This window comes from Phalaenopsis equestris, unplaced genomic scaffold, assembly GCF_001263595.1.
Source record: "Phalaenopsis equestris unplaced genomic scaffold, ASM126359v1 Scaffold000002, whole genome shotgun sequence".
NCBI lineage: Eukaryota > Viridiplantae > Streptophyta > Magnoliopsida > Asparagales > Orchidaceae > Phalaenopsis > Phalaenopsis equestris.
In genome coordinates this window covers 51,683,799-51,694,383 of record NW_018164444.1, presented here as the reverse complement: position 1 = coordinate 51,694,383, position 10,585 = coordinate 51,683,799, and the positions used below count along the sequence as shown (strand labels likewise).

The window sequence follows — 10,585 nt, the reverse complement described above, 5'->3', positions numbered from 1 at the left end:
TATATATATATATATAGTTATATACTTTAATAAGATGTGAGTTTTTCCTCCAGAAATCTACATGGTATCAGAGCAAGGAAGAAAACCCTTTCTCTCTCCTTCATTAACCAAAACCTCTCCATGCACTCAAACCTTGCAAGTGTCTTCTTGTTGCCGAATTCTGTCAAGCGTCCTCCTGTCGCGTGAAAATCATCATCCTATGTGATCCTGACAAGCCTTTATCCCATTCTCGTATGCCTGAATCACTTGTTGGCATCACATCTTCGTCTATGAATTGTCAGTGGCAGATATTCAATCGCTTTGCCTACGTCGAATGACTTGTGCTTCCAAAATGATCGTCTGGATTACTGCTCTGATTGGCTCATGCGTCTAGATTAATCACATCGACTCCTCATTTGTCGGACCTCCTTCTACTTAAATTGATTGTCTGGATCACTTTGTTGATCAGCCCCTTCTCCCTAAATCATCTAGATCATTTCATCATCTAGAACACTTGGCCGATCAACCTCTTCTCCCTAAACTGTGAAACACTTCTCAAATTGTCCATGTGGCAACTCTCCCCATGGAGCTTCTCTTGCTGACCTAGCTGCTCCTTCCCGGGCAAGTAGAGCAGCTACAGGTGACTATCAGCCTGCTGCAGATACTGGGTCTCGTCTCCATGGTACTCAGCAGGAATCCTGTGTCGCGATAGACACTTTCTCCCTGTAATGGAAAATCATGTGTCACCGACAAACAATTTCTAGCTTAGATGTAAATCTTGTGTCAACGACGAATAATTTCTCAAGGATGTATTTTATTATTCCAACACCAATTATTTTTATTCATAAAATCTTTTCATTTTGATTCTTCAAGCGTATCTTTTATAACTTGCTTAATAATACTCTTTATTTTATCCCACATAGCATAAACAACCCAAATATTAAGATCTTAAATTTTACTCAAATATGATTTTTGTATTAAGAAAATTTTGAATTTTCTAAAATTATTTGTATTCATTCAGAGCAAGAAAAGTTAAAATCACATTGTGTTAATTCATACAACATTCTCAGACATTAATTCAGAGAAACATGTGTGGACAAACTTATTTTTGGTAATTTGTTGTGTCATACACGTCTTTCTAGAACGATCGCATTCTTTAAAAAATAGTGAACCACTTACCTTATTTGAAATATATATTTTTTTTTCGCAAGAATATTGTCATTCATGACAACATATTGGTGCTCTAGACATGAATTGGGTATTTTTAGTGATTGGCATATAAGACACTTACAGTACTCACCCAGACAAGAAATATACTAGTCTATTTAATTTTATTTGATAGGATTCACATTCACATGGATATATAATCATTTCTAATAGCGATTGTTCACATGAACATGTGGTCATCCACACTTGCACATGATTTAGCATTTTAAGCTGATTATCAATCACATTCAACCTTTTTGAAGGTGTTAGTTTGTGGATTTGGGGGTGATTATTAGATATTAAAATATTCATTAGGTGTTTATTTAATTGAAAGTGATTTATATTTAAGTCTCATTTTGTTAAAGTGAGATCCATAAGGTATCAAACTTTTCCTATAAATTAAAACCCTTAATATAATTTCATCTAGTTTACCATTTGTATTCTAATATGAATAGCTTTTCTTTTATTATATTCACAGTATTTATCTTATATACTCAAAGAACTATCCACACTATCTTCCACCTCACCCCCTCTTCTATAAACAAAAGAGTAAAATAACCCCATCTCTCTCAACTGCCTACTGTCTCTTCCATTGCACAACCCTAAAAATCTTTCCTTTTCTCTTTACAACCAGTTAAAATAAATATCTTTATATTCCAATACCTCCAATCCCCTACATACTCTATCTCCAAGAATAGCAACCAACACAATACCCCCAATCTCCCTTTACTATGAATCTTCTTCCTTTACCCTTCACCCAACACAGTAGAAGTGTACTTCCACTCACACTCTTATTTTTGAACTAACAGCACTTTGTCCCTCCAGTATCGATTACTCTATTTATCTCTGTACCACCACCCAAAACCCCATTTTCTCTCTTTCACTTCCTCTATTTACTCACTCTCCTCAAGAACAACTTATACAGTATAAGTATTATAATATTTAGAATGAAATTTCCTATGCAAACTTCCTTCTGTTACTCCATACTACATTTAATAGCTTTGTAACAATGCAACCAACTTGACGACAAATAGAGATCAATATATTAGAGAAGTTGAGTTTAGACATAGAAGGCTTAAAACATTAACATGGTGAACAAATGATATAGTGAGGAAGACATACAAGGAATTTAATAGCATAAATAAGGATCAATGATGACGTATCTTTTACAGAGATGCAGAGGAGATGCAGAGATGTAGACTTCAATGAAAGACTCAATTCAACTTTTGATTAATTGGTCAAGCGTTGAAACTTAATGCTATTGTGCATAGAAGAGATGTGGAAGAATAGCGAGTGTGCCAGGGCTTTAGCAATTAAAGGTCTAATTTAAAAGGTAAACAATATCTGCTATAATAAATATGAATCCTCCCTACTTAGATACCCAACTTGTGGTGGGCAATAATTTCTAGAGGCCATCCACAAGAGATCACAAAATTTATTAGTTAAAAATAAAAGAAATAACTTTGTTTAAGGAAATAACATGTTTTCCGATTTAAAGTAGTCTGCTAGAAATTACAGTCAAAGGGCAAACCTTAGTGGAGTAAACCCGTTCATGGGATTCATCAAGAATGATATTTGTTGCTTGATCAAAGCCTTTCAAGATTCCCTATAATAGAGATACACAAACAATGTCAAATGCCACACCAAGCCCGACACCAAAATTATTTAAAAATAGTACAATCAAAATGGAGTATAAGAGATTATAAACAGGAATTCATTAGTTTTTGCAAATATGCAAAATTTTAAGCATGTTTACACCGAAAAATCATTCATTAAACAATGGATGCTTGAATCCAAAAGAATTATTATTGAAGGGGGCAACGCTATTTTCATCAGCTGCCTTCGTAAAGGTATAAACAGCACCCGATGGAGACAAAAACTGGATATTAATATAGATTTAGCTTTTTTAAACAGCATTAAACAAGTTTTTTTTTTCTTTTTGCCCATAAGGATTGTAACAAAGCAGCCCATTTTTGTGCTAGGCTTGCTTTACATAGGTCTTTTGCTTGGGATTGTCCCACTTGTGATCCCGATTTTTCAGTGTGGTTTGCCAACCACACTGAATCTTTTACCTAGCCTTTTGTATCTTGTTTTTGTTTAATAATGCAATATGCATACTCAAGAAAAAAAGCCTGACAACAAATAATCAATTTGATAGATGTCATTACAATAAAGGAAGATTTATGCACATATAACTCAATTCTTAAATATTAACATATCTAACACTTAAACTTCAATTTTTGCATGTATGCCACCTTGCTATGCATAAAAAGTTGTGTTTCATTCTTAATGTTAAAATAATGGAATTTTAGATGTGATATTAAAGATTTAAGTGAAACAACTGTAAAAAGCAAAGTTTAGGTGTTAGACATGTAAATACAGAATAATTTGGTGGTATGTATGTAATGCCCCTAAAAAATTATCACACCAAATAATGGATCAATGCTTACCACGATATTGCGCCCATCATTTGTTATCACTGATATTGTCTCTGAAAATAAAAAAAAAGAGTAACATGTTATATGTTAAAATATCAAATGTGAAACCTCTGTTTATCTAACATTTTAAAAGAGCCTAAACAACAAATAAAAGCTCCAGCAAAAGAACATAAGTTTGTAAAGATGAAACATCAAATCACTCACGGTCTACAAGAGACTCGAGGCCTGGACCAGTTGACATCCTGTTTCAGTTAGATTTGCACAATTCTTTGTAACGGAATAGCTCTATCACTGGACCACTGGACAGCATCCAGACAAGACGATCAGTATTTAAGGAAAAAAAATCAGTATACTTGCAGCCTTTCATTTTTTTCAAAAATAATAGTGGCAACCAAAAAAAAAAAGAATTGTCAAAGGAAAAAACAGAACTACCCAGCTAGAGAAAATGCAAACAAAGAAAATAGTACATAATAAAACACCAAACATCAAAATAAGCTAATAAAATATCATAAGAGAAATAAAACTTTGCATTTGATCACAATTGACAAATTAACATGCTACTCAGTTGCTCAAATAACAATGCTACAAAAAAAGAAAAAAGAAACACCTGCTCAAGAAGCCACCCTCTCCAATCCACCATTCCGATTAAAAAACACAACTCTCCAATTGTTGATGAGCAATACTAACACCCATATAATAAAACCCCCAAAAAAAAATACAGAAGCCAACTCCAAGAATAATGAGAGCACAAATAAAATGAGGAAATGTTAGATGATCACACAAATTACCATGCAAAACAAACTACAAACACATAATAAAGAATAGAAGTTTCCCTTTTCTATTGGATTAAAATTCTAGAAAAGGTCATCTAAGATATGCATTGAAAAATTAGTAGGAAGAAAATTTTCTCAATGAAGATGACAATATTGTCCATTCAAACAATTAGATAAAATAGATAAAAGCCATAGAAAAATTAAGGTTTCTTGGATCCTAATTTAAAAAGGGATTCTGACTGAAGAGAAAAAAGTGAGGATCTTCATCATCAAAGAAAAGTATTAATTCATGCTTTAAGGGTTGTTGGGGTTGCATGCATAAAGATAAAGTCTAGATAAAGGATTCAAAATCTAATTTGATTGAAATAAACTTGATTATACTTGAATGCAGCTTTACTCAAACTTAGAAACCAAGTAAACTTCATATCAACAAACCTGACAAGTGATTCTATTTCGAGCTATCAAATTCAAGCCAGCTCAAAATATGAATAGGTGAAACAATGTTGGATGTAAGTTTCCAGCTTGCAACCTCTTTCAACAAAATCAAGATAAAAAATCACTACATTTTTGCATATTATTAACAAAGCTGAAACGAATATACATTTTTTTTTAGTCTACTAAAAAATTTTTCAAGTGCGTCGTCCTGGGATCAAAATCTACTAAAAAAATCACATAAATTTTATAATTGGATATGATCCAATTCAAAATATTTCAAACAATCCTCATTCTAATCACCTAAACCTGCTCCTTGATTTTCACCAACAAACCACTATCAAACCTTCAAAAAATAATAATGAATCTTCAACAAGGCACTCTACCTTTTACAAGGCATCCACCTTTTACTCGAGGAATTTAAATCTTCCTCTTCAAAGAAATCAACAAAGTATGTACTCAAATGGATTTTCTTATTTTCCAATGGCAACGCATTCATTGATTCCTACAGTATTACTTATAAATGAGCGCATGAATATTCCTTCAAGATTATATCATAATCTAGTCCAATGTGAGTACTAAGAACTATTCCAAGATCAAGGGATAATGGAGTGTGAAGTCTATTGCAAGAGTATTTCCACTACCAATCTTTGATATTTTGCTACCAAAGGACTTGATGTATATGTGAATTTTGAATCTTTATTTAGATCATTAATTAAAATTTTGCAATACTTACAATATGCCTCAACATTTTTTTGAAAATTTAGCCATAGGGTGCATTCCTCGTGGTTGTAAGCCTCGCAACAATCATTGTAAGGCATGTACAATTTAGACCAGACTTTTTTAAGCAAATGTTAATAAATTGAATTAATAAACTCCTTTTATTATGTAATCCCCACACATCACACCTCTTGTGTATGGTATACACAAGACCAAGCCAAACACCTATCAAACATTCCCTTCTCTAGTCCTCACAAACGTCACCATCTCCTATCTCCACATCTTTGTTATTGTCACTGTGAAATTATGAGTTTCCTACTTTAGTGTTATTCTCTTTTATTCTCTTTTTGTTATGTCATATTTATTTCCTTCTCGAGTTAGTTTATCTCTCGTAAGTTGTAATGCTCGTAATTTTGTCCAAGTCGTTCCTTATTATAAAAGTAGAAAAGTTGTCATTCGATTAATAAAGAAATAAGAAAATACCATTTTATCCTACTTTCTCCATGGTATTAGAGCCAAGTTATAATCCCTGGTTCTCCTTCCTCCGCCGGAGCCTTTTTATTTAATTATCAGCCCATGCAAGCCCTCTGTTAGATCGTCTCCCTGCAAACGCACCTCTCCTTCACTGTGCTCGATTCCTTCCCAACACTTCCTGCCATATATGATTCCTTCTTTCCATCGGATCTATTCGCAGCAGGTGCAATTCCTTTTTTCGGATTGATCTCTTAGTAGAAGTGATTCTTTCAGCAGAATCATTGCTTGGCAAGCGCTTATCCTCAAGATTCTTTCTGTAGGATCAATCACTTCGCAAGAACAATTCCTCTGGATCGATTAGCAATAGCGGAAATCATAATCGGTCACTCAACTAGATTTCTCTCTCTAGTGGAAATGTCAAACCTTCGAAGAGAACTTCAATAGTCGTAGGAACTCAATCCGGTAGCTAGAACTTCTCCCGGCAGCCATCAGAATCCCTCCAGCCAGCTTGTAAACCATCCCCGTCTATTCCCTGCTTTTTTCTGAGCCGAAATCCCAGCTATTGACCCTCCTTTTACTAGATTCTTCCTGCAAGCCTTCCCAATTATCATCGTTTGCAGTCGGATCTATCCTGCAACCCAATTCCTTTCTGTTGCAGGCCGGTCTTAGTTGACTTTTCCTTGCAGACCCTCTATTGTTCACCTTGTTGCTATCGGACCTTTCTGCCAGTAACAACAGTCACAACAGCAACAACTGCATCGAAGCTATCTCTTGTCGCAATGGCAATAGCTTGCTGCATGAAAAATCTGTAGAATGAAAACCCGAGCAAGGGAGGAAAGACCAAGATAACAAGACCCATGTTGCTACCTCTTCTGAAGGGTTAGCCGACCCTAGCCCTTTCACCAAGAATAGCTGGAGGTGTTGAAGAAACTTCTTTCAAGCAAAATTGAGTGGTCTACCAACTTGATATACTAAGGTATCACGTCTTCCTCCTATCTCGCTGATAATGGAAGATTTTGACCTTGTATAATATATTATGGTGCTTCTGATCACATGATTGGATATATTCATGCTTTCACTAACTACAAAGAGTTCAATCATTCCAAATTTGTCAGACTTGCCAATGGATCTCACTCCAGGATTGTTAAGAAATGAGAAATGAAAAACTCTAAAGATATTCAACTTTTTTCTGTGTTATATATTCCCCCGTTAGATTAAAACTTACTGTCAATTAGCAAGCTTACACATGACTTGAAATGTGTTATTAAATTTCATTCCAAAACTTATGAATTTCAGGTGGTGGAATAAGGAAAGGTGATTGACAATGTTGAATTGCATTAAAGTCTATACCTTCTCAAGAAAAATTATTCTTTTAACACACCAATGTATTCTTCAATATCCTCTTTACATATTCCTGAGTTTGTTATGTCTGATTCTGTTGGAAGTCAAGTTCTATTATAAATTATTGTCTGGGTCATCCCAATTTCCATTATATTGCATAATTGTACCATCATCATTTTATTAATAAAAAAGATGATGGTCTTATCAATGTGAATCCTGCTAATTGGTTTAACATAACACATCATAAATATCATTTATCCCGGTACAAACCCTAATATCTTTTCTCTATCATCCACAGTGACATTTGGGGGCCATCAAAATTAAAAATCATCAATAGAATTGGATGATTTGTCTCCTTTATTGATGATCACATTAGAATTAATAGGATATTCCTCATAAAAGAAAAAAAAAAGAAACTGCATAAATTTTTTAGTCCTTCCATAACATGATTTTCAGTCAGTTCTAATACAAAATTCAAATCCACAAAACTGATAATGCAAAGAAATACTTTATTAGCATTGAAAACCCCTACCTTACAAAAAACAATATCATCCATATAAGTTCTTGTGTTGAAACTCCATACAAAAATGAGATAGCTGAGAGGAAGACTAGACATCTCATCAAACTATTTAGGTCTATAATGCTTTCTCACAATATCCCAAAAGTTTTATGGCGAGATGTTGTGCTCACAACCACCTACATCATTAATAGAATGTTAAGTAAAGTCCTTAGATTCAAAACTTTTCTAGATTTGTGATGAAAAAATACTCTCATGGCAAAACCTTCTTATCTAATCTTTCTCAAAAACTACTTATATCTTTTATTGCTATTCACCAAGCAGACCACACAAAGCTTGACCCAAAATTCATCAAATGTTTATTCATTGAGCAAGCTTCTAAAAAAAAGGGATACAAGTATAATTATCCCATTACAAAAAAATAATATAACTCCATGGATGTCAACTTTTTTAAAAACCAACCCTACTGACCCAAATCTAATATTCATGAGGAGAGTCATGTGAATATTAGACTTGGGACACTACTATGGATACTCACAATGATCAAGAGTCATCATAACGTATTTTATTTCTCTACATTACTTAGGATACTGATACTGATCTAAAGTCATCACAGCATATTCCCCTTTCTTCAAACCCTCCGGTCTCCAAAAATTCTACTAGTTGAGAACATTCAACATGAGATTGATAACAAGGAACTTCATGTGTATACCAGGAGAAAGAAATCCACTGAGCATGATAAAGACAATATCCCAAGATGGTTATTGTGATATCTCAAAGAAAATACATCCTATACCTACTATATGAGCCAATAATGATGGTATGCAAACCTGTTGAGACTTATAAATTTCAACAAAAAAATTACATTTAAGGAGAGAAAATCACCAGTAGAAAAGCGTAGATACCAGATATTGGTGAGTAAGCTTATATACATGTTATACATTATACCTGGTATTACTTAATCTGTCGGAATTGTGAGTCAATATATGAATAATCCAAATAAAGAATATTTAAAAACGGTTAACAAAATATTGAAATTTCTCAGGAAGACTCCTGACAGAAGATTACTGCTTCATAAATCAGACAAAGAGAGGTAGATAATATGATTTTCTCCACCTTACTACAGCCACCAATGTTGTCTTGCCAAGTTCTCTTCCTCCACCAATTTCTTCTTTCAACAAGAGTCCATAAACCCAAATCTTTTTTCTTGTCTTAATTTAATTTCCTTATATATTTAGGATTTCTTGTTTATTTAAACACTAGCTTTTTAATATTTTTAATCAAAATTTCTTATTTATTTGAATATTTTAGGGTTTGTATGAAATTATTAGAGATAATTAGAAAAACAGATTGGATGGAAAAATCCCAACATGAAAGCATAACATACAAACTTAGATTGGAGGAAATAATAAGAAATGTTTATCTAAAGTGCAACTATTACAAAAAAAAAAGTTTCTAAAATAGGTATTATAGGGTGAAATTGCAAATTTATAATTCCCACACGAACATTGTGCTATGTGCAATGAAAGAGGGGATAGGTGCATGTATATAAATAAAGAGATAATGTCAAAGCATTTAAAACATTAACGGTTTGATGATGGAATATATATTGGTTCTTACTATAAAAGTGTGTCTAGTGGAAAAAATTCCTTATCTTCTTTACCAAAAATGCCATACAAACAATCAAGTGGACCTATGGATCAATACATGGTAAAGATGAAAGATGATAGTGATGATGACGCCAAGGTAGTTCATAAGATGTTTCCTGAAAGTGGTAGAGAGGCATCCAAGTGTGCCTGTATGAATATTAGAAAATTCTTTTATAGAAATGTCATTCCACTTAAAATAACAATTTATCCTTATTTCTATATGATCCATTCAATAGATTCATATTCGGTGGGACCTAAAACCATCATTCATGTATGATTTGAGAAGTTAGATGTTAAAAGAGGAGCTCAAGAATACTAAAAGTTATTGAGAAAATTAGGCGAACTTGAAATTAAACTGGAGTGATGATCATTTATGATTGTTAGTCTAGTATTAGAAATAAAAGCTTGATTATTAATAGTAGTGTATGCGAAACTATTTTCTTAAAATATGTTGAATTATCATTATAAGGTCAAGGACGTGTAATTCATTTTTGAACTTCTTGATGAAGTCATAAAAAAGATTAGAGAGCATCTAAAGGTGGTAGACCATGCTGTTGCTTATAGTGCAGTTGAAAGAAGTCGATGAAGGGAGAAAACTTATAGATTGGTCACTATATGTGTTATATTGCATAGATTAATCTTAGAGGAGCTGGGTAAATTGTTCTAGTACAAAAATGCCTTGAGCAAAATAAAGAATCCAACAAAGTTCTATAGCAATTCATGGGTTTCACTTTAATGAGAAAATTTTCTATAAGGGACTAGGGCTGTCAACTTGGCTCGTTGTTCGTGAACAGCTCGTGTTCGGCTCGTTAAGCAGCTCGTGTTCGACTCGTTCGTTAAGCCTAACGAGCCGAACACGAACAAATTTTTAAGCTCGAAATGTAAATGAGCCGAACACGAACAACAGTTTGTTCGCTCGTGTTCAGCTCGAAATGACTCAAAAAAAAAATTATATAACTTTTTATATAACAGTATATTACATATATTATTTATATAATAATATATTATATATATTTATGTCTAAGTTTAAATCATAACACCTCATGTGGCAATGTG

The 10,585-nt window shown here is 33.3% G+C and overlaps 1 protein-coding gene across 3 annotated transcripts in view; it reads right to left on the bottom strand.

Annotated features, from left to right (window-relative positions):
• Positions 1 to 10,585, bottom strand: part of LOC110027798 (sm-like protein LSM8) — a 30,412-nt gene that overhangs the window by 17,053 nt on the left and 2,774 nt on the right. For all 3 annotated transcript variants that reach the window (XM_020729379.1, XM_020729386.1, XM_020729369.1), the window contains exons 2-4: positions 3,828 to 3,922; positions 3,636 to 3,676; positions 2,717 to 2,791 (exon numbers count right to left, since the gene is read on the bottom strand). In XM_020729379.1, coding sequence (XP_020585038.1) covers positions 2,717 to 2,791; positions 3,636 to 3,676; positions 3,828 to 3,864 — 153 coding nt within the window. In that variant the 5' untranslated portion in view covers positions 3,865 to 3,922. The remainder of the gene's footprint in view (positions 1 to 2,716; positions 2,792 to 3,635; positions 3,677 to 3,827; positions 3,923 to 10,585) is intronic.